General features: G+C 42.8%; 1 protein-coding gene across 2 annotated transcripts; it reads left to right on the top strand.

Annotated features, from left to right (window-relative positions):
• Positions 1-23,239, top strand: LOC136613096 (uncharacterized). 2 transcript variants are annotated; one of them, XM_066593948.1, is made up of 5 exons: positions 1-421; positions 8,056-8,112; positions 8,256-8,374; positions 9,684-9,831; positions 11,512-13,018. In XM_066593948.1, the coding sequence occupies exons 3-5, from the start codon at positions 8,332-8,334 to the stop codon at positions 12,344-12,346; spliced, it is 1,026 nt and encodes a 341-aa protein (XP_066450045.1). In that variant the 5' UTR covers positions 1-421; positions 8,056-8,112; positions 8,256-8,331; the 3' UTR covers positions 12,347-13,018. The 2 variants fall into 2 exon arrangements, with proteins under 2 accessions (XP_066450045.1, XP_066450050.1); XM_066593953.1 differs by lacking the exons at positions 8,256-8,374; positions 9,684-9,831; positions 11,512-13,018 and adding exons at positions 22,915-22,971; positions 23,111-23,239.
• Positions 23,240-25,098: the final 1,859 nt, after the last annotated feature.

Below are 25,098 nucleotides of genomic sequence, written 5' to 3'. Positions count from 1 at the left end.
TGCAGTCTATCTGCTTTCTTGTGCTGGGAGCTCCCAGGCTCTCCTCTTCTCTCCTAGGCATACAGTGCTCTGGGGGGAGGGGTCCGGTGCCGAGCTCTGCTATGCAGGCAGGCTCTCTCTCCTGTCCCGGCTCTTCTATCTCCCTCTCCCCCTCGTACCTTATGAAGCTGCCGTCCCCAGCCTCAGGGCAGGTCTCCTCAGTGTGGGAATATTTGCCGATCACTGGGCTGGCTGAGCGAGCGCGGGACCTTCTGCCGCCCTCTGTGGAAAGTCTCTCCTTCATGCTGCGCTCTGGTGCCTTCCTGGATGCCTCCTCGTGTGTGCCTCGGGCCGCTGATTTGTGGAGGAACGCTGACAGGGGTCCCACTGGTGTCTTTTGGCTCCCACCTGGAGTGTCTCTCTTCCTTCCTTTTGCCATCTGGTGAGTTTTTAAGGGGTCTGAGCGGGTCTGGGTGCTGTTTTTAGCGGGCTGGAGCAGGGAGCTCGGCAGACATGCGACTTAGCTCTCCATTAGCTAGCCACGCCCCACAAATAGTAATTTACTCAAGCGATTACTTTTTTCTCAGACAACTCGCTCTTCTTTGTTAACTACACAGAGCTATGGATTTTACTCTGTAACACAGTTAGTAATTAAGGGTACTGGAAATAGAAAGAAGATATCGACTTTTTCCACGTCATAATGCATACGAAATCACTTAATATGTGAGCAACGTTTCAAAGTTATAATGCCTCCTGCCTTTTCTAAAAGCACTACATGTATCTCGCTTTTTCCCAGTTATAGTGGTTTCACTGTAGTTTGTTTTTTTGTTTAAAAAAAAAAAAGAAAGAAAAAAAAAGCACCCCTAAAAAAACAAAAATTATTCTGGCAGCACTGACATCCAAAGACAAAACATTAATACATCAACATCGGTTACACAGCTTCATAAAAGATGCTGACTGTTGTATAAACGACTGGCAAAACACACCTGTAGACGTTAATGTACAATGATGATTGCCACTTGTTAATTCAAAGGTAAAGCTATTGCTTCTATTAGCGTCCGTTAGATGTATATTGCAGATTTTAAGTCATACATGTCGAGTTAGCATTCAACATGCATCTACAACACTGACATGGAGTAAAGGCAAATAGTTTTTTATTAACAATAGAAAAACATGCAGTCCAACATTTTGTGAAAACTTTTTGATAAACATTTACGCCTATAAAGAACCCAAACGATTGGGCAATGCACATCCACATTCGAATAACACAACACTGTTGCATTGCGGTGGTGTGCCACAACTCCTAAAATACAGATGGTAGAATCAAATTTCTACTACACTTACTCGTTTTCCTTCTATATGGCTTTTAAATTGTCTGCATTTTTCTATATAACTGAAGGTTAAAGGTGTATTTGAAGTGATCCATTAGCATTCACAAAAATAAAGTCTCTAAAATAGAAGCATGGCAATGAAAATTTTGAATCCCATTGCCAACCAATGCTATTTCTAGCAATAATTCCCATAAATACAACAACATGTATAAAACAAGCACTGCTAAGAACCATCCTAAACATAACTTGCAGTGCATACATTTTACATTATAAATAAGGCTAGTGGCACAAATTTGAACACTGCAGTCTAGTGCCAATGTGGGTTTGCCTCCATTCTTTTAGGTCGGCCAGCCTTTCCAGAAGTGAGTTGAGAACATGCTGTTGCGCTCGTACCATTCCCGTACACTTTACAATTAGGTTCCGCAGATGTTCTGACATTTCCGTGCATGGCCCAATACCTAAACCGTGTGAAAAGAGGGAACAAATTTTTATAAGTAATGTCCAGCTAACAAAGTATTGTAAAAATTTAAATGGCTTTGTGTCGTCAAATAAGAATAAAGTGCATTGTTGTTAAATTTATGACATTGTGTGGCAGGTTAACAACTTTATTGAAGAAATGCAGCTGAAAAAAGGGTTGGCATTATGCAAACATTGTCTTTTCAGAATTTTTAAAATTACAGATAAATAACTAAACATCTTCAGATCTCCTATGTAGCTGTCAACTGTAAAAAGTTATTGAAGTCATATGTGCAATGCCTGCATCGGTCCTATGTTCCACCCGTTTTCAAAAGCATTAACATTGAGAGAGTTAAATGCTTAGGTTCCTGCTTTCTGCATGCCACTGAGTTTAACAGTATAGTATTTCTATGCACATTTCACATTCGTTAATTTAACATGTCAAACTGTATGCATTTCTTTTCCTCTCTGTAGACACCTTGGAAATAAGCAGGAAGCATCTTCAAGCGTGATTGTATTCCTTAACACAACGACGCTACTAATTTTTTTTTCATTGTAACAAGACTGCGTGACACTACAAGATTTAAAAAAAACGAATGTTGTTTGGTGATATGTATTTTTTATACTATAAACTCTGTCGCATGCATAATGTTGCGTACATTACGGTAATAGATTGGGCAAGGAGATTTTACCGATTACACTGCATTTACATGTATATAAAGTTGTGCCTACACTGCAAAAACCAAAGTCAGTGTTTCACACACCGAAACACAAGAAACAGCGTGAAAAGAAATTGTTAATTGTGTTAGACGGTAGAGATGAGCGAGCGTACTCGGAAAAGCACTACTCGCTCGAGTAATTTGCTTTATCCGAGTATCGCTGTGCTCGGGTCTGAAGATTCGGGTGCCGCTGCGGCTGACAGGTGACTCGCAGCGGGGAGCAGGGGAGAGCGGGCGGGAGAGAAAGATCTCCCCTCCGTTCCTCCCCGCTCTCCCCTGCAGCTCCCCGCTCTGTGCCGACACCCGAATCTTCAGGGACGAGCACAGCGATACTCGGATAAAGCAAATTACTCGAGCGAGTAGTGCTTTTCCGAGTACGCTCGCTCATCCCTATTAGACGGTTAGCATTTTGGTTGCAGGTGGTTAAAATTGAGGATACATGGAAACATAGCACGATAAATGCCTAAGAAATCGTCGTTGATAAAAAGCAAACACAAAATCCAGTGAAATTAAAATAGGTACCAAAAAAAGGGGGTCCGTACTGCTACAGCGCACGCACAGTAGTAAAAAAAAAAGTAAGTCGTAAACATTACAAATATCAAGTTTTGGGTATTTCTTTTGTTTACATTATTATTAAAAATGTAACTTACACGCTTGAGACCAAGTTAACCTTTTGCTGCTTCAATTGAAAACCTTTGCAACTATACAGATGGCCACAGCTATTATTTGCCCTGTAATGCTCCCTGACAAATATGCACTATCCTTATAAAAGTGGTTGATAAATATTAGGTTGATAATGTTTGTTAGCAAAGCAAATTTTTTATTTTACATTACTGTTATTTTTGAAAGTACCATTAGCCTAAACGGTCGTTGCAAATCAGTAAAACCAAAATGTTTAAGTAAGACACCGGTGTCGCATATATTTATCTGCTTCCGTTACCAAATCTTTGCTTACGAACAGAAGTTTGACTTTGTAATGTGTTACCTCCGTTGCCAGTGGTGTGCAGCAAAATGTTTTCTCTATGCTTTGTCTTGCAATATAGTGCTGCTCTATCAACAAAGCTAAACAGGCAGCACATATTCTATTCTGTCGTTGTGCTAATAATGGAAGCATTCTGTAAGTTTAATGTGGCATAACCAATAAGTTTCCTTTAACTGGGGTATGTTGCTTGCAAAATTCAATTTTAACCAAAGATGTGTTACAGCGCCGCTATGGTGATGCGCATTATGGGCCCATGGCCTGCTCCGTCATTCTACCGAAGCTCAAATTTCCATAACTCTTTCTCCGCCCTTCACGAATTCATAAGCTATTCACTTGTCACAACCATTGCAAAAGTTGGCATTGTTTTTCAGTAGTTACTTTTATTTTTATTACTGTTTTTTGTTTTTATTTCAACCGTTTGTCTTTAGTCATTTTTCTTGAAGGTTGTTGAGCCGATGTCATCTTGCATTTAGGAGTGGCAAAAGGGATCTTAACTATATATGCGCTACAGTAATGAGTCAAAGCACTGCATCGGTGGTTTAGATGTTACCAAAAGACAATGTTACGGCTCTTGGTCTTATGCGCACGGAAAGCCTTAGTTATAACTGATATCTTTTATTGCCTTGGCTATGGTAGGGTGTTATTTATTCACGGAACGGTCAAGAAGACGCAAGAGGACTATAATTATGTAAAAGCATTTTAAACAATACGTTTTCTGTTTTGCCACAACATGATAGAGTTTTGCAAAGTAAGGACCAGCATTGTGCTAGTCATACGACTAGAGGAGTTGTGTTAAGTGTTGCATTACTTACCACCACATGACACAAAAGGGCCGTGTTCATTTTCATTAAGCGGACTACTGCAAGGGGAAAAGCTGCAAGCGTGCCTCTCAGGCGAGAGTTGGTTTTCTACCGAAAGCTGTGGTGACAGCAATTGGAGATCCTTGATCTGTGGCGATAAAAAAAAAAATTTAGCTATCATAGCTTTGCAGCATTTTCGTGACAGTTGCTTACAATCCAAAACATTTACCTCCTTTTGGCCTTTTTTTTTTTCCCCCTTGCTGCATGTTTGTCTGGGCGGACACCTGCTCTACTTCCTGAGGGAATATCTTCTGTCTTTTGCTCCATATTCTGATTAGAAGTTTTCCCTATCAAAAAGGTAGATGAATTTAGTGTGACACATTTGGAAAAGTAGTAGTCAGGCAATAATTGTGCCTTTAAGAATGCAATAAAATTCCTTTTTTGCACATCTGCAACATTAATACCATAAAACCTGTGCCCTGCAAATTAACGTTTCAGCAATCCTAACCTAAGATGTGCACATAACACCTGTGTCCATTTACATGAGTCCACTGCATAACACATAGAAGTGTGTGAGGTTACAGCGCATGGTTTTGCTGCTCACCTGTGCCAGTGAATGTGGTGATGGATTGTGAAGGCGCGTGCCAGTACTTAGTAAATGAAAAAAAAATTTTTTCATGATTTTAACTTGTTGGAAATATTCATTAAGTGAGCAAAACTGTGCGACATGTATATCACAAGTAATAGGAGAATGCAAGACGGAAAGCGAAAAAAAGTAAATTTATGATAAATTATGCCAACAGGCAAAGTATCAGCAATAGAAAGTGAATTCAAAAAGTTTTTTACACGTCAGTTGAGGGTCTTCAATTAGGGGTTGTCCAAATTGACGCAATCCGTCACTCTATTTTTTGCCTGGGCAAATACTTAGAGCTTTTTATACAACGCTAACCGTAAACTTTTAAAACTGCGAACTGTTATTGCAAAAATTGTCTGATTATGTAAGCAAACATTTTTAGAACTAACACTCATTTGGGGAGAAAAAAATGAAATGTTTGTTCTGTCATCTCAGTTCATTACTAGTTATAATAATGTGAAAAATTTTACATTAGCTTTAAGTATGCGACTTATCGTAAAAGGTTCGCTAAACTAAGTATTGCCGCATGTTAACGTGACATAAATGCTTGTCTGTAAGCTTAATCGGCTAGCAGTGCCATTTTTTGTGCAGTGATATGACGTTCACGTACCTCGTTTCTTTGATCGGAGCTTGGATCGAATTTCCTGTAGAGCTACAGGGCTTTTTAATTTAAGGTCACTCCACTTTTTTTGGACCTGTCCCGCTGTCGGCAACACTCCATATTTCTTGCTGAGGGCTCTTCTTACCTCCGCAATTATAATCCTTTTATGTCGATTCGGCCGCATGTATGGCCCATGATGACCGTCGTAATCACGCGAATCCATGATACGGACCAGTGTGCGGAGTTCTTGTGGCCCTAGAGCTGGAGTCCGGCGTGACATCTTTTCAGGGCGAGAGAGTGGTCTAAAATGGCCGCTGCGGTCGTTTCCGGCGGTTTTCCCGCCATAAAGTTGTGGCGCGAAGGATCTTTCAGGAGCAATGCGCCTACGGGCATAACCCGACGACAGTTCAAACTTGCTCCTGTTGCGAAAGCGAATAAGCAAAGACTTCGTCCGCTGGCCGGTACGCTTGAACCGGAATGTCTGGAAGTCAGAATCGTTAAAAAATAAGAACTTTGGGAGCATGAACTAGCACATTTAATATAATTCGTAGGCTGAGTTCCGTTACACTGGTCGTTTGTTAGAGCTGCAAATGGTTCAAAAGATTCAAAAAACTACACCTCTACGATTTTGTAGCATGGATTTCGATTTAGCCTCCGCAAGCGAAACTTTATAACCAGTATTTGGCTTATGCAAATCTGTATGCATAACCTAATTAGTTGATGAGGCTGCAACACGCAACTTTTAATTATCCTTTTCAAATAGTTGTTCCCAAAGTCAGCACATTGGTTCCTTTTTTTTTGGGGCGAGCCACTGAGCTAATCAACGTGTGCATGACTGCTAGATTACATAACCATGTGCTTTGGAATTGCGAAATGCACATATTAAGAACACTCCAAAGTAGGCCAGATTTTAGGCAGCTTAGTGAGTTTTCCAAACGAACGTTTCTTTTTTTTCGAACTTCAATTTCACTTTAATCACGTGAGGGGGCGGCCGAAAATTACACCGGAAGTTCAGAATATTTTGGCGCCAAAGCATTAACGGAAGTACGAAACACTGCACCGGACACCGCCATTTTTTCCTCGTTACAGCATCGGACACCACCATGCAACAGACGTACATCCCCTTTGGGTAAGCGGGAAGTCCAGGCATTTGTTCATATTATGGACCGTCGTGATTACGACGGTCTGAAAGGCCCCTACCTGCATCCCAATGCTCATAAAAGGAGCATATTGGCGGAAGTCGCACGAACGTTGGAACGCCGTTTCGGGACAACTCGCACACGCTCGCAGCTCCAAAAAAAGTGGAGCGATTTAAAGGGCAAGGACCCAGGCGGACTGAAGAGAATTAGGAGATGCAACCGTCATCGTGAGCAAGGTGGGCATATGCGTTAGTGACTTACGCCTTACTTCGATTTTTTGGCGAAAAAAATATGCACTTCGAATACTTTACAGCGAGTTCTATTCTAAGCAGCAACGTATTTCTTACAAGCAGTGCTTACATATAATCTATGTTCAATTTTGTATACTTCATTAAAGTATTCGATAAATATACATGATTTAAGCGTGTGTGTGTGTCAGCTTAACACATAATTATGGAGCAAATTAATGCAGCAGCACTAAGTAGAATGGTTGCATAATGCAAAGTGCTGCGTAACGTGTATGAGCATGTACTAACCTACAATAACAGCAGCAAACAGCATTAAGCAACAGTTATTAAATTGTGATGTACAAGTTAACTGCAAGCAACGATTCTATTATATTGGTATGATAAAATGTTTTTGCGTGTTGGCAATATGCCAGTGTAATAGTTTGTCGCCTTTCAACTATAGCTTCCCAAGCAGAAAAATTATTTAGACAGTTCAGCTATGATGTAACCGCCATTGTCTGATTGTCATACGGCAACAAGTATGATGTTTTAAGTGTGCCAACCTTTTTTTTTTTTTTACAACTATGGATTGTTGAGAATAATACAAAAGTAATCATTAATGATATTCCATAAATCTAAATGTTGAAGAAGTTACATGCAAATACGGTGTGTGTCACTGAAACTTTACAATTACCAAACTGGGTACTCCTCATGTAAGTCTCACAAAAGTGTAAGGTGTGTACCGTTAGTAATATGATCGTCCTGTTTGTTGTAAAAAGGTGCGGAACTGCGTCGTTCAATAATACTACCACCGCCCAACAGCACTTGTTAAAAATTCAACAGCTATTATTTCCTTGCACTGCCGCCTACAGCTATGCGTGTTTGTAGTCAAGACAGTAGTGCACCAAAGGTGTAAATGCACAGGGCTTCAACACTACCGTCATCAATGTTGCCTTACTACGTTATGTTATGATTTTAAAATGGGCTCCAATGTTACGCAGGCATGCTGAGAGTTGACGATACTGCGAGTCACAAGTATGTCTAAAAGTTGTATAGAAACTCCCCCCCCCCCCCCCCAAAAAAAGGAACGCATTAACCAAGTAATAAGCAAGTACTCTTTGTATAGTTACTGAGTCGAAGCATTTGGATATGAGAAATAACACCAATTGTTCATTATGCCCAAACAGCTCGACGACAGCAGCTATCACTCCGCCAAGAGGACCAGAATCAGCCCCAACAGAGAGGTGAGTGTTAAATAATTGCAGCGCTATTCTTAATTCAGTACAATTTACATGCGCCGACAATAATGCTCATGTCTAAACTATTGTTGCAAAATAACATTTAGTCGTCCAATTCCCTAAAGCTGTGCAATGATTTTGTCACATAGTAATGCTACGCACAGGAGGCAGTGCATCCCGTCAGGATGATGAAATAGTGATGTGCAGCAGCCCTCCTCCTTAGGAATGGCACCACCCCCGCCAAGCGTTGCAAACGCAATATTTGAAGGTATACAATGCACCATAAGCGTGAATTGTTGAACGTAAAGTAATAGAGTTTGGAAAAAGTTATAACTTTTAAGTCATTGATTAGTGAAAGAAAAGTAACACTTATTGTTGTCGTGCGTCAATGCGATTTGGCAAGCTGCTGTTAAGAAGCGACATTTTTATAGAGCAATTTGAGCTTCTACAACCCATTATGTCCCGTAAAGTGCAGCAGTATGATCTGTATAGTCATTATCAAACTCTGCAATCAGTAACACCGTGTACTGAACACAAGGACTAATGTTTTATACACAGAATCATTGTACACCGCAATGTGAATGTTGTTTGCCGCACTATGGGTGTGAATGTTAAGGTTCAGATTTAGGGTGCGTTCACACAAGCGCCTATACGCGTCGAAAAAACGGCGAAGCGTAAATACGTCGCACAAGTGACTGTAGGCTTACAATGTTGTGGTTCACACGAGCGAAAGTACGCTAACGCGGCGTTCAACGGATTGGCGTGAAGGTGTAGCGAATGATGCAGCTGCAATGGAATTTCTCAATTACAATTATGTTTCGAAAGAAACACCTGTGATTCCCGGTTGCGGACCCGTTTCCTCTGGAAAGTCCTTTAGCTTCTGATTATGCGTCCACCTGGTGGTAGGCGGCGATTGCCCAATATAGCAAGGAGCTTTCAATGCGCGTGTGACTTCACCATTATCGGCAAGGAAGGATTTGGAAGATGATGAACAGGTTGATACCGGCCGTTGAAGCGAGACCACCCCTTTGGGACACGCGGCACAGGCATTATCGGAATGTGTCAAGAAAGGACGCGCTTTGGCGTGAAGTCGCCAAAGCAACGCATTCGAATGAGTGGCAAGCGGGCGACGCGCAGGAACGTGCAGAATTGGGTAAGCTTTGATTATCTCATTATTCGCCCAATAAACCATTACGCTTAGAATTGTTGCAGTGCAGCTGGCGATTTTTTTATTTTTATTTTTTTAACACAGCAAGCCTTTTACTTTGCAATGGTTTGCATTTCTTTGTGTTTGTTCTGGCGGTGTTTCCCCTGTAAGCTCTTTTGCCATTTCAGAAATGTTTGTTCATGTTGCGCGTAGTTAGCGATTTTACGCATGTATGCGCATTGTACAATAAAGAGGTGCAGCCAATGTTGTCGCTGCAGTACAACATCATAGTTAATACATTTTGCATTTGCGCTTGCAACGTTTCCTTGCCAATCAGGATTAATACGTGTGCAAAGAAAGGTAAAGTAAGCAGGTGATTGCCATTGGTAGCTTACATATTGATGTGGTTTTTTGTTTGCTATCTGTGCAGTAGCCACCGTTCAGAGAAACTGGAAGTCAGCCCGCGACCAGTACAGACGCAAAGCGAGACAGACCCAGTGTGGCCAGCACCGTACCAAGAAGTGCTATAAATTTTCACACCTGTTGGGGTTTCTGGACATTCTGATGGATGTCGGACCGTAAGTTTGTACTCACACTGTTGTAACTGTATGTACCTTATACTCAGTCAAATACACTGGATATCTGGCAGACCAAGGCCAAGTCTGTATGTCATGTTGCCAATATTGGACAGTGCATTTCATATGGCCCAAATTTTTTTTTTTTTTCTGTGCTTTCCCATTTTCCCCCTGAACCATGTTGGCACAATGTTACATTCCTATGCCGAATCGTGAATCACTTCTTTCACATACTCCCTTCCACCCACGCAGCTGTCGAAGTCTTTAAATTTTATTGCAATTTTCAGTTGTGCGAACAGTTGTTCTCATTTCTGCTTGATGACAATAATTTAACAAGCTAATGCACACAGCGTAACGAAATTCAGCAGTAGTTACATACCAATTGACCACAATCATGCAACACTTTACTTGTAATGACTCAAATGTGTAAAAGTTGTTGAACCGCAATTAGAGCAAGTCCCCCTGACATTACCAAAGAATAATATCAACTTGTGTGGCTGTGGGACTCAGCTCATGGCTTTTTTTTTTTCCTATAAAAGCTTCTTAGTAGAGATGAGCGAACGTACTTGGATAAGCACTACTCGTCCGAGTAATGTGCCTTATCCGAGTACCGCTGTACTCGTCTTGAAAGATTCGGGGCGCTCCGCTGCTGACAGGTGAGTCGCAGCGGGGAGCGGGGCAGAGCGGGCGGGAGAGAAGGAGAGAAAGATCTCCCCTCCGTTCCTCCCCGCTCTCCCCGCTCCGCAGCGCGTCCCGAATCTTTCAGGACGAGCGGGGAGGTACTCGGATAAGGCACATTACTCGGACGAGTAGTGCTTATCCGAGTACGTTCGCTCATCTCTACTTCTTAGTAACGCCAATAGTTTTCAAGTAATTTTTTTTCCCTAAGAAACCATTGCCACTCTCCAAAGTCTAACGCTTCTTTGCCTTGTTCAAAACACTAATGTCCATTGCACGTAGTGATAATGTCTACGCCATCATTTTGCATATCTCAAAATGCTTTGTTGCAGCCCGTTTTTTAGCACTGCACACTAGTTTAGCCGCGCTTGAACAACTTATTAATAAATCTAACAGCAATGTGATGTTATTGCGCATCAATCACTTCTCATTTTGCATTTCACTTGCGGAGGCCTTTTACTAACCATTTTGGCCAGGTGCTCATGCATCAAAAGCTTTTTTGCTCTCCACCCTGCTGCTTTGTTTTTTTTGCCTTGCATTAAATTTATTTACTATGCTTTGGGTAGGGTTAGGGCACTCCGAATTGTAATGCAAGCCGTAGCATTCAAATGCATTAACAAAATGGCTATAAATGAACAAGGGTGGTCAAATGGCATTGCCTATTAAATGTCCCACAAACAGTATTCCTCGAAATGCAATCTGGACTCGCTTGTATCTTATTAAACATTACACTGTGAACGTCATCGTGATTAGAACATTGTTTCTCCCATTGCGTTTCTGCCAAAAGCGGCATTTGCAGGACCACTAATGTAACTCATTTTGCACATAACTTTTTTTTTCATTAACTGACACAAACTGTTGTGTTACATGTAAAAGGGGACAAATAAAAAGGGATAATTGGTCACCTGCAATGAGGCACGAGTACACATTAACAACACAGTTATTTGTACATTGACGTGTCTCATCTTGACTCTAACGATAATTATCCTTTCTGTTCTTCCACAGTGTTTCAACCAATTTGCCCGGCACACTGGACTCCGCTTCAGCAGTGGAGGAGGATGTTCACCCCTTGGAGCGCAGTAGGACTCAAACCAATGTCCAACGTGTTCAGACAAGGCGCGCAGCTAGTCGTTCAGCCGTGAGCTCCGATTCTGAACCTCCTGCACGGGGAGCATTTCGTGACGGTGGAGAGCAGGGACTGGAGCCTGATCCTGTGCAAGTGAGCCAGACGCCTGGCGATATGTCCCCGTGCTCGCGGGTTGACCATGCCGTTTTAGGTTACCTGCGTGGGCGGGAGGGCGCGGACTGGGCAGAGCTTTATTGCGTGTCTTTGGTGCCCAGTTTTCGCGCTCTCCCAGCGCATCTGGTTCCAAAGATGAAAGTGGCCGTGGAGACTCTATTTGAGTCAGCAATGGGGCCTAATCCCACCGAGGAGTGCTTTTGGTTGCTGGCTCAATGGAGTCTCCACGGCCGCGGACGTTACCCCAGTCGAGGTAGCTATTCATCTGACCAGACAGTGAGACCTGTCAACCCGTCTGAGCACGGGGCAGAGCCAGCGTCGGACTACTCGCCTTTCTTAGAGGGTCTCATGTCGCCGCTACCACAACCACCCAGCGGTATACCCCAGAGTAGCGTGCCTGTGTTGGAGCCACTTCAAAGCGTTTCAACACCTGCAACACAACCAAACCCAAGCTGCGCTAACAATTCGCGCACAACAGCAATGCTTCCAAATACTAACACAGGACTGCAACTTCAATTGCCAAATGTTCAAACGGAAACCCCACTCTTTACTCCCAAAGGGATGGAAGACTCTTGTTTGGGGAACTCCGCCATGCATTAAATTGCAACGTAAAGCTGCAACCCAATCATCCACAGTCACCCAAGCACGGCATGGCTGGGAGACAACTTCCAGTGATGACGATATATCATATAGCAGAGTTGTTTCCAAAAAACAACCCACTGTCATGCCTAGCACTAGTACCGGCAGGGCAGCTTGCTCTCCCGGAATACCACGTGTTCAAAGTGCCATACAAGAAAGACCATCTGCATCTGTGGCACAAAATGAGGATGGGAGCAAAAGAGTACAGTTGGGAGAAGTGCATCGTTCAAAAGTTTTGCAGAAATCCTCTTTGAGGAAGCACAACCTTTTGCGGCACAGTGCCCCTCCCTTTGATTCTGCTTCGGAATCCAATGACAATTAAGTCTACACATTGGCTTTTCTATGAATTTTCCTTTTATATGCTTGACGGCATGAAAAAACAAGCAATAAGTTGTTTGTCTGAAGGGGGTACTATTATTTCGCAAGACACTCCACCGGGGGGCTTTGCATTCAACTCCCTATTGCAAGTGTTAAACTAGCGTAGTGCTGTATGTGTATAATATTGCACTGAAATATGATTTTTATTTCTTCTCAGTAAATATGTACACTGTAAGTAAATAATATGTTTAGGAAAAAACAAATGCATTTATTTAGTTTAACGAAGCAAGCGCATATTAATCATCATTAAAAAAAAACAAGCAAAAACCTATAACTATTGTTTTATTTCTTCTGTGTCATGTTGAGGGATAATATTCCATTGACGCACTCTCTGTGCCATAAAACGTATCTAGCATTTCAACGTTGCATGGATCAACCCACAAATGCATTGGCCAAAATCAACTCTTGCGGCTTACATTTTTTGCTTGACACGTGAAAGGCATAACGCCGGTATCAACGTGTACATGCAAACATTACAGCGATGTACAATGGGGAAAATCACCACCTGATAGACAGCCCTGCACCTTGTAACCCTACAGCCTGCTTAAGTGTTTGTAAACCAGGCATTGGTTAAGATTAAAAAATAGTTTTGCCTTTTTATAACAGCACCAATGATTTGGCCGTGTTGGACGCACAACATGCATGACCATCGCTTTTCACCTGACTAGGCAGCAGTGATAATGTTAGTGGGACTCAAGAAGGACATGCGTTTGAGTATTCAGCGCAATAGTGTAGAACCAAAATTGCATCTGCTTCACTAGAATACGCTAGGACATTCACATCAACAATGGATAGGAAGCATCACTAACACTTTCATTGCTTTCAAAGGGATAAGATCGTTTAATCTATTCCAGTTTATGCACTCCGTCACTTTGGGGCAAAAGAGGAATGTTTTGGTTTCCAAATTCTTCTATGTCCCGTCTATGACAATGTGCAATGTAATACATGCCTTCTCGTACATATATTATTAACATACAAACCTTGAATTGAATCTTAAGTGTACATTAACTCTTGGAGGCGCCTTTCACTTTGCAGTGGTGTATGCGCCGTTCTAGTTTTGCTAATGTGACTGCCACTTCCCTATGCCTGACGTTGCCGAGTGGTTTTTTGGACTCTAAGTACACGCATGTTTAACAAACTGAGAGAATTATGTCGTTCCACAATATTTATTCTACCAAACTCGTAGCTCTGGCAGTTAGACATGCGTGTGACAGCCTTTTTTTGACAACACAGATACAGCAAACGCTAAAATGTATTTATTTTTTAAAGGAACAGAAACACTTTAGTGACTTTGCAAACAAGAGTGCTTCAATGCTTCACTGTCTGCTCATTGGAGGGCTGAAAAAATGTGATTGGTGATGGGAAAAAAACCCAAGAAAAAAACCAAGACGTACATGTTGTTTAAACAAGTGTAAAAGCTGCGTCGGATTCAATACAACCCAAAGAATAGTACAAATTTCTAAATGAAGCATTGCTGTTGATGCATTAGGAAAACTATGCTATTCCTTACATTGACACTAATATTATATGCATAGATGCTTGCTAAATGAATCGCTGCAGTAATTTCCATAAATGGTTGCGCTATTATTCCCCCCAAAAAAGCATTGCACATATCCGCGAAGTTGTGCACACCATGCATAATCCTAGTGTTTGCTTGCCCTAAACCTTTTGCTGCTTTTCATTAGAATCTGCACATATAGGTGGCATATTAAATTCTACTTGTAGCAAAGCATTATGGATTCTATTCAAAAATCGCCCACAGCTGCTTGACAGGCCTTCTGGTTAGCACACTTTCTTAACGCAAACCAATGTCCCCGTTCCACACCATCAACCTGGGTTTTCTATTCGGCCTAATCAAATGTTCTTGCTCTGTGCCACACGTTGGTCTGCACGGCCACCTTAATACACTAGCCATTTGTAGCACTCATGCCATTGCCTGCCCTTCGTTACTCATTTCAATTCCCTGGTTCTCTGCGGTATGCAAGAGATTATGCAGACAGGCAGCCTGGCCCCGGGTGGAGATGGAGTCCTTGCATTGCAAGTCTGATTGCTTCATAACACAGCTTGCATAGCTGTGCATAAGAATTAACAGAGGGCAACAGGCAGGAGTTTATTGTTTGCAACAACATTTTCCTCCATCAAACTAAACCGCATCTCCCCTTCAACTTTGGTGCTGTGTTCGCGCTGCCTCTCACTGAAACCACATTTGCCAGGGCATGACGTCAGGTCAGATGTGCGACGCGTTGGCCGACAGGCAAAGCAGGAAACACTATTGGTCGCCGGGCCCGTGGCAGTACGCAACCGTCTATGCTCGTGGTCATCTTTTATCGCTAACTAATGACAACCCCATTCAGCCTCTATGCCTAGATGGGGCCAACGCATCTGTTTGGTTTTCTTGTTTTTATTCAATTTTCCTCTCTGTACAACTGGCAACAACCAGAGAGAAAATGCAGGTCCGCACACATCACTCATTGTGCGCATAGCAGCAATAAAAACATCAAAGCCAGGATAGAAGCTAAAATATTTTAATAAAACGATTTTGTGTCTTACAACCTTATCCAACTTATGCAAACACCATCACTTGACAGTGTTTACATTGAGACCCCAGAAATTAGTACACTACGTACGGCAACCTTTGGGGTCAATACACGGATTTTACAAAAACACAAAAAAAATAAAAAACCAACAATTGCAGTGCATGATGCAGTGCCAGGGGACCAAAATGCTAAACAGCGCTAGAAGTGCACAAGGCAACTAGTGCAGAAGGGCGAACTATGCATTAGGCCACAATGGAAGCGCTGGCTTTTGTGCAACCTATGCCTTCTACAACCATGTGCCGACTGTTTCTTGCCGCCACTGTTCGATGTCGTAGACAGTTTCTAAAACGGTATGGATAATACGTTGCTGGGCTAGCAACATAGCTGTGCATGACACAATTAGCCTCCTTAGCCGATCTCCTTCTTCGGCATCAGCGTCAATGGTTTGACCTGTAGAGGATAGAGAAATTCAAGGATCAATTAGTTATTAAGGTTGTGAAACGCAACGTCTACACGCTATTCTCTTTGACTACCATAGTACACCACATTTGCTATTCATAGAATGTTACGTCACTTCTTCTGTATTGCTTACAGCAAAAAGGCAAAGCTACTTACTCTGCAAAGGTTTGCGTAATTGAGGAAAAGTAATAAACTGTGCTGCGTAATGCGATTTTGCGTACAGTTTGTTACTACAATGTTGGTTTGCGCAACTCAACGTACCATCCATAGGCGCACCCAAAATAAGCTGTCCTTCGGACAGTCCTGTAAGGGTGTCTGCATTATTATTATTCCATTGGATTTAAAACCGGAAGCAAATATAGTTAGTACATTTTTAAAGTGCTTATAGTTTAAAAAAGTTTAACCACAATGTTTATGCACGCACTCCAGAAGTTATGGAAGTATACGCCACGCTTCTTTTGGTTTACCCAGTATCACCTGCTCCTTGAAGCGTCTACAATGTGAAATAGTGCAAGTAGTGGCTTAGTTGGGAAGTAAACACTAAACGGTTTGTTGCGAGGCAGTAGTGCAGCTCAGTAAGCATCACACAAACTGGTGTAAAGTGTAGCTAAGTGCAGAATTGCTTTGTGTAAATACTAGAGATGAGCGAACGTACTCGGATAAGCACTACTCGTCCGAGTAATGTGCCTTATCCGAGTATCGCTGTACTCGTGCTGAAAGATTCGGGACGCGCTGCGGAGCGGGGAGCTGCAGGGGAGAGCGGGGAGGAACGGAGGGGAGATCTTTCTCTCTTTCTCTCCCGGCCGCTCTGCCCCGCTCCCCGCTGCGACTCACCTGTCAGCAGCGGAGCGCCCCGAATCTTTCAGGATGAGTACAGCGATACTCGGATAAGGCACATTTCTCGGACGAGTAGAGCTTATCCGAGTACGTTCGCTCATCTCTAGTAAATACGTTTTCTAGATCTGCACAGCCACTTGTAGTAGTACGGAAATAGTTAGCAAGTCAATGTGCAGTTTCATTGTCTACACACGTAAATAGAATCAAGTTCGCGTCGCAAGACTACCAACAATGATACTTTAAAGTCACCCTTTTTGCATTATGTGGAAATAATGATGTGCGCCTCTCCACCTCCGTATTTGGCATGTTATTGCCAGATCCTGCTCAAACTGCCTTCCGGTTTCTTTTTTTATCTGCCGAATTGCGTACTTCTTTTTTTGCGTTTAACATTATTGCAATAATGGTGTTTCACTACAAAAAGAGATAGTTTTAGAAATTAGCCTGGTTATCTGTCTAAGTAATATTCCGAGTATGTCTGTAAAGTGCATCATGCATTTGAAAAAGGAGGCACGAATGTACGCGCTGCAGAACTAGAAATGTCACAGTTTTTCAGTTCTTCTTCATTGCTTTCAACAACGAAGCATTCAGTGCACTGTTAAAGTAACTACAGTGAAATATATGTCACCGTGAAGATGCATTGAGTTACTTTCCAACTATGTTGCTTTGATTATTTGTACCGCTGTATTTCCACATTAGTTAAGGGACATAAATGGTGACTTTGGAGTTCTGTGTTTCAGTGGCGGAACTGACATTCCGCGTGAAAATCCTAAGGCCTCATGTCCACGGGGAAAATCAAGCCCGCTACAGATTCTACATGGAGAATCTGCAGCGGGTCCCTCCTGCCCCGCGGACATGAGCGCTGAAAATAAGAATTTTAAAGAATTTACCCATCGGGAGCGGGCGGGGAAAGTCTTCTCTTCCTCACGGCCGGATCTTCTTTTTCGGCCGGCGGATGAACTCGTCACGGCGGCGGCACGTCGCCAACGTGTCGCGCGCATGCGCCGGGCACATCCGCCGAGCCGAAGCAAGAAAGATCCGGCCGTGAGGAAGAGAAAACCTTCCCCGCCCGCTCCGGATGGGTAAATTCTTTTAAATTCCTATTTTAGGTCTCCCGCGGATCCGGACGGCTTCCATAGGCTTCAATAGAAGCCCGCGGGAGCCGTCCCCGCGGGAGACCCGCACGAAAATGGAGCATGGTCCAGATTTTTTCATGCTCCTTTTTTTTTTAAATCCCTTTTATTGACCATCCGCGGGTATTTATCTACCCGCGGGTGGTCAATGCATCCCTATGGGGTGCGGATCCGCGCGCGGGAGAAGAGTTAAAATCCGCTGCGGATTTTAATTCTTCTTTTGCCCGTGGACATGAGGCCTAAATGTTTTGAAAGCGGCGTTGCATTACAACATCTAACAAGCTGTCCTTACGACATATCAAACTGGAATGTAAGAGTCAACAAGTTGTCACCTTTCTGCATAACCAAGCATTGGGCAAAAGAGTTAGCGAAGCCATCAGTTGTGCGGAAAACTATCCATTAGTTTGCAAATCTGTTTTATTAAACCTTGTTTCAGTTACACATATCTATTGAAATAGCAAAATTGACTCGAGGGTGCCGTAAAATGGGTAGAATAGCAGAAAGCAGTTATCCTGGAATACATAGATTTACTTACAAATGCGGAGAGGGTAGTGCGTTGCATCAGTAATACTCGGTTGACGACGATGGGCGAGCGGTATACGCAATGGTGGCGTGTCACCGTCTGTATTGCGTACCATCGCTTCAACTGGCGGCGTGCTCCCCAAACCTGCAAAACAGCAAGCGCTTAATGGAGAACAAAAAGTACCAGAACCCTTGTCGTCTGCTTCATCGTTACTCTTCTGCATTGTCAACTTACCCTGAAAAGGTTCCATGGCTTTTTGCCTGGGATGACGCTTTTTCTGCCTTGGGCTGTGCACTCGGGGTTGGCGGACAGCGTTTGCCTTGGAATTCTTATGGGCTGCACTTGAGCTAGAATGGAAACGACTGAGATGTTAGAGACAATTAGAAATACATATCTTGGTAGGTCAAGTATAGATGTCAGGTAAAATGTTCCCAATTTGGCAGCAGTCTTAGCCCCAAGTATACGCCTCAAATGTTACAAGAAGCGCTTAGTATCATTCGGCCAAAAGTAATCTGTGAGGTTACATTTGAAAATTCAGATTAATACTTTAAAACACGTTCACAACTACAGTGTGCATAGTAGTTTCAGGAACGGAGTGGCTTGCATGTTAGTTTAGGGCACGTGCAAGACAGCCTAGCGTAACTGATCTAAGCATAGCAAAAAAGTGATATTGTACGTGTTTGTCCCAAGGGCAGCTTTCACAGTTTTAAAATAACCCTTTATTTTGCAAGTACGAATACGTAACCTTCTGAAATCGATAAGGCCTTGTATTCCAACACTTGTAAATAAACATCTCTTATTGTGCAAACGCTTTGCATTAATTCTGTAGCTACAGACAGCAATGCGACAGAGGCAAACCATCGTCATGTGTTATAGTTACTCGGTGAACGCATGAGCATTTCAGTCAGTACAAGTTGAAAACCAGTTAATCTGTAACACCCGTGCCCGAAGGAGGTGCACACATACAATGAGAGTAAGTTAAGCATTGAATATTTAGTGAATGTCAACGATGAGTTTCCCACTAGTGCTTGAGAACGCAGAGCGAGTCCTTTGCGGCTGCTGTGCGAATATTCGTTAAACATGCGCCTTTTACATCGAACAATTCAGAAATTGTGGCTGCGGGGCTCAGGGCCAAGAAATATGAAGGAAGCTACTATTGGTTGGGTTAAAAAAAGGCATCGCCTACAGCAGGCAATGACAGTACACTGACCTTTCTGCCGTTTTTTAAATTTCCTGCGAATCTCGCGTAACACGATCGGAGACTTCTTTTTAATGTCGCACCATTTCTTTTGGATTTGAATGGCGGAGCGCTGAGTACCGTATCGCCGCTCCAAACTGCGGACGACTTCGGGTATAATTCTGCGCTTATGTGCATTTGGTTGAAGATAAGGACCTCTGTTCCCGTCGTAGTCGCGGAGGTCCATTAGCCTAACGATTTCGCGAATTTCGCGGGCCCCAAGGGGCGCGCATCGGGGTGCCATGGCTTGCTTGTCCTTTGCCCCGAAAATAGAGGCCTCAGTTTCCTCCGGTTATTTCCCGCGCTCAGTAACAGAGGCGGGGCTAAAACAGTTTACACGCCCTCTAGGCGCTGCCTAGCGAGCGCACGTTCATATAGGACGTGCACCCCCCACAGCTAAGCGACTCCAGTCGCAGTTAATCGTTAACCCGCGCAAGCGATGCGATGCCTGCATTTTGCGAACATTTGTGAATCTATTTTGGAAACGTAGATGTCTTGCAATTACTGTTAGGACAGCAAAGGGGCACTTGCAATATTAGGTACGCAATTAGCAAGCGCAAATTTAGGTGGGCGAAGCGTAGAAATAATTAGGCCTACTGTTGTGCATTTTTTATACAACCCACGACTATTCACTGTTACATTACTTTGTTTTATGCGTTTCGTTACACTTAAAAAGTATTATATACTTCGTATCATTCGCTGTAGCTTCGCGTACGTGCGCTGCGCGGATAGGTTATGCATAGCTGTGAAAATGTGATAAGTAACTATCCCACACTGAATGCACAAAGGCGATAATAGGAGTTTTCCCAAGTTGACGTAGTGTTTAGAATTTTTCTGAAATGTTCGTATGAAAATTAATATTTGGCCACTTAAAGTGTACTCTGGGCCTTTATTCTCCTTTTGAGGATGTCCTTTTTAAACTGCGCATAAAAATATTTCTACTTGCGGAAAAGAAAAAAGAAAAAAAAAGGCTGCAAAACCACACGCTCTTCACAGCATTCGTCCTGCATGTCTCGCTGCAAGTGAGGACTTGGGAAATGTGAGTAACAAACTTTCTTCAATATTATGATCTGGAGTGGTTAACGGCGGAGTAAAGGGGCCATACCTGAAGTCGAATGCCAATAAGCGCCATATCTAAAGGGAGTCACCACATTAATGCAACGCCGCAACGGGACGGAACAGACATTGCCGCAATTACGACCACAAAAGGTCCAACCTAATGTGGGTTAATCCGCAAGGACTAAAAGAAATACCCCGTGAGAGCAGACTTTGAGCGAGCGATGTAGCCTCAGTGCAAAAAGTGGGATGAAAATTGCCAAAGGTGCAAGTTACTTTCAATTCCACCAACTTGCAAACACTTGGCGTTTAATTTCTGGCCTTCGTTGTAGAGAATATCTGTTTGGTCCACGATTGTCAAGTAGTTGCTAGTGAGCATCTTTGCGCGTTTACAATGTTCAATCTGCTCCAAGGCACTACTTTTTCCGCACATGTAATCAGGGAATATGTGAAAGGAGGCATGATGCACCAGTAGTTACCAACTTTCACTCGCACTGCGGAGAAATGGGAAAGTGCTGCTTTCATGCGATCTGTACGTGCACGCATCGGCAATACGTATTTCGAAGTGTGTATATGCATTCCTGGTGGCGCCGTAAAATAATTCATTTAGCGAATAAAGTGCGCTTGCCTTATGCTTATATGAATCACGTACATTTGCTCCAAAATGAACGCGATAACTCGAATCAATGCGAATTTTGGGCGTTCTTCCGAACGCTTTGGCCCTTTAATGTATTTCAATTGTGCCTCCGCGACCCGGAAGTAGGAGTCGATTTCCCGCCGAAAAGATCCAGTGGCGGCAAAGCTTTCAGTTTTGGCGCGAAAAGACCCTGGCCATCACAGCAAGCACCTAAGATGGCACGCCGGACGGCTCCCCTAGGCAAACGCGAGCTCCAAACATTAGTGATGATTATGGACAGGAGAGATTATGACGGGCTGAAGGGGCCATACCTGCGGCCTAATGCCCATAAACGGCGCATCATAAAGGAGGTAATTCAAACGTTGGAGCGCCGGTTTGGAACGGTCCGCTCCCATGCCCAGCTCCAGAAAAGTGGTCGGACCTTAAAGCCAAGGACCCTGCGGGACTCCGAGAAATTCGCCACAAAAACCGACAACGGGAAACCGGTAAGTATTATTTTAAAATGGCGACCGATTGTGTGTGAATGTTAGCATGTTATGGATTATAATTAATCGCAACCAATTCGCTATTGCGAATAATCGCAACTATTAGCATTTGCAAAAGCGAATACCGACATATTTTAAAAAAAAAAAAAAGGGCAGCTTTAATTTTTCCGCTGCACGCTCAGCTGCTTTCGACGGTTAGCTGCTGCAGTGTGTAGGCCAACGCTATTGCACAGGTAGTAGAACTCCATGAAACTCGCCGCATCACAGATGTTAACACTTTTCATCGCATAATGGGTGTGCGTAGTTCTATAAATCACTGACATGCCTGCAGTGTTTGGGGATGGGGTTATGTTGCATCATTGGTGTTCAGTGTCGCTTTCCTGCGGGTAATGGCTTGGGTGTATTGCAGTGGTGTTACAAAAGTGAACCTCAAGAACTAAGGCAGTAGCCTAACCAGTCGGTAGTGCATGTCACTCTGCTTCTACCATAATGAACTTCAGGAACTTGTTTGACACACAGCGGTAACTTGCATCTACTATATCAAGTGCTTATGCTACTCCATAACATGACAGATTCCAGACATTCAATTACGATGGGCGAGTGATGTCAAGGATATGCGCACATTTTTACAACTATTTAACTCGCAACCGTTCTGCCCATCTGCACGCGACACCCGATGTAATTGGTCAGCGAAGAGTTTCTTTGTGTAGCTTAACGGGCTCTTTGGGTAAGACATTGTTACTGGTTTAAAATGGGTTGCCATCTTATTATGAGGTGTTTAATAATTGTTATCCAAAGTACAGCTGTGAAACGAGCTCTGTAATATCTAACCTTCACTTTATTAAGTGTTTCCCATGATATTGCCGCCTAATAGGGAAGGGAACATTCCATTGGCATGTTCCCTGTTAAAGTGTACTTAAACACCACACCAATAGTCTTTCATTCCACTATAGACTTGCCCGCCCGTTAGTGAGTATATCTTAACAGTTACCCACTAAAAGGGGGAACAAAGTTCAAGACTAACCAGAGCCAGATTAATATGGTGTTGCGTATTACTGCTAAAAAATGGATAACCATTTGGGATTTTCGCAAGTATGCATTCCATTTATTGTTTTAACTTTGGTTTTACACATTATGAAGTACCTAACCGAGAAATTATCTTTTGCAAATACTACATAAAAATGCAACAGTATATAGCATGTTTTTCCTTCCGCAACATGTCCTAAGTGTCTAATTGCATTTGTAACCAGGTCGCGCTGAGAGGCGTCAACAGAGAAACGAGGGAATGCACACAAACATGGAAATACGTATGTATACCGTTGCATTAAAACGATAAACAGAAGTAAAATATTCTTTTTATTCTTACCAAACATTTTGCATAGCCAACAGACGAGGATAACATAATCTAGTAGGTTTGTGCATACATTCATATTTGTTTGTCTGCAGCAAGGCCTCCACGCGCAGGTGGAACGGCGAGAAGTTCTCGTGATAGGCACCGACACAGTTCAGAATGTTCGGCGCTATACTGGCACGCGACCATCTTTTCCGAGTAAGGCTCCTCAAGGGGCGGCACAAAGTATGTCTCTGTTAACTAATATATATGGAGATGAACAATGCAAGAGCCATGCTGTTAGCCTGTATAATGTGTAAACGCCATTACGTCTTGAGTTTGCACACTACCAGCAAGTGCTTGCCGTTGGTTTAAATAAGCTTCCTTGTTTGTGGGGCACAAGATAGTAACGACAAATGGTGTGTGCAATTACATGTGATGGTGACCGTTACTTGCAACGACAAGCATCCCAAATGGCGTGCAAAAATCGGTCTTTTCAACTGCTTTCCTATTAATTGTGGCCTTGAGTTGGAATGAACAAATGATAAGGCGGCTAGTTTCAAATTGGTTCAAGGCAGAAGATTGTAAGATTTCAATGTATTCTTACTAACTTACTAGCTCTGTGCGTTAACCATTCTATAGCCTGGTAATGTACTGTGGTTAACTTACATGTATCAACATTTTAGCAAAACCAACTACTTCGGTATTGTGTATGTTTTATCCAATCTTCTTTGTGTAAGACATTAGCCACAAACCTTCTCATGTGTTGCTCCATGATGTGTTTTACATAAAAATGCAAAAGTACATCTTACACGCTGAGTAGTCCGACAATAATGTAAAAAATATCATCTACATGTAGTGGTAGAAAGCCAAATACTATTTGACACATAATATTACAACAAGTAATTGTTCAAATAATATCTGTGTTCACAGGTGGTAAATCATTCCAAAAGCGTTATGCATTGTCTGCCCCCCCAAACAAAAACCCAAAACAAAAGGCACCTCCATAAATTTATTATCTGCATAGACTATCCAGAATTGGTAAACAAACTATTGCTGTGTACTGAAAATCACAACACGCCAGCCCTGAAATGCTGTGGCATTTAGGAGTACTTAACACAAATGCGCATGTTTTTCTTCTGAAACAAAGGGAGCATACAAGAAGCCAGAGGTAATTACTTTGCCTTGGTCACCGTACTGCGTTTGTCTTATTTGCTTATTAAACCTCTGCAAATGTTCATAATGCTGCTGCTTGCTAATCTGTGAATGACAGGTGTAGCATGCTGTAAGGATTACCGAAAATTTCCACATTAAAGTCGCATGTGCAAGCCGTACACGCTGATGTAACCCTAGTAGGGCAAAACAAAGTAAAATGGTAATGGCATACATTGCAAACATTGCTGGTGGTTTCATTCTTAATGTTGCTATTATGTGTAAATATCAAATGCAGTACCGACGCAGTCTGGTGCATTTGAAAGTATGAGCATCGGACGTTCACGATGTTAATGCTTGTTCAGCTGTTCCTAGGCTCCATTTCTTTGGTTCCACTGTTATAAAGTAAACACACAAAAATACTAAAAAATAACACTAGCAGCGTTACATGCACAGTATTATTGGCTAGCACAACAGTATGGCACATATTACAAGATGTTGCTGTACTGCGTTACAATCCCAACAAAATGCTGTTAAAATCCCACAAACCATTTTGCAAAGTTGTGAGCATGGCGCTTCATGAAATTTGTGAACCCCATTCATCATCATATGCGCCATCCAAAGTGACGTTTCACCTTAGTTTAGTCCGAGTTTGTTTGTCATACGCATAACACAGTGTTTCCACTTACCCACATCACTGTAGTGACTGCCATGTGCGCCACCGCTGTAACACCTTCCCTCTGTATTTTGTTAGATGTGGACCACCACGGCGAAAGTGTGGCAAGACCCGACGCCAGACAAGCAATAGTTAGCTGCACGGCTTCCCTGATTGCGGCACAACACAGCATTTCGTGTGCCCTAGAGCGCATTGCTGAGCTGGAGGCAAGGCGGGAGGAAGAGATAGGGACACGTCTGTAAAAGAAAACATTGTTCATTTCTGTTGAAATGGTTG

This window comes from Eleutherodactylus coqui, chromosome 1, assembly GCF_035609145.1.
Source record: "Eleutherodactylus coqui strain aEleCoq1 chromosome 1, aEleCoq1.hap1, whole genome shotgun sequence".
Taxonomy (NCBI): Eukaryota; Metazoa; Chordata; class Amphibia; order Anura; family Eleutherodactylidae; genus Eleutherodactylus; species Eleutherodactylus coqui.
The sequence above is the reverse complement of the archived record's forward strand: the minus strand, read 5'-3'. Positions and strand labels throughout refer to the sequence as shown.

Excerpts from the sequence above, each read along its gene's own strand:
- LOC136613096 (XM_066593948.1), top strand. The coding sequence starts at position 8,332 with ATGGCACCACCCCCGCCAAGCGTTGCAAACGCAATATTTGAAG. Across the intron at positions 8,375-9,683 it reads TGCAAACGCAATATTTGAAG|TAGCCACCGTTCAGAGAAAC; the intron begins GTATACAATGCA and ends CTATCTGTGCAG. Across the intron at positions 9,832-11,511 it reads ATTCTGATGGATGTCGGACC|TGTTTCAACCAATTTGCCCG; the intron begins GTAAGTTTGTAC and ends GTTCTTCCACAG.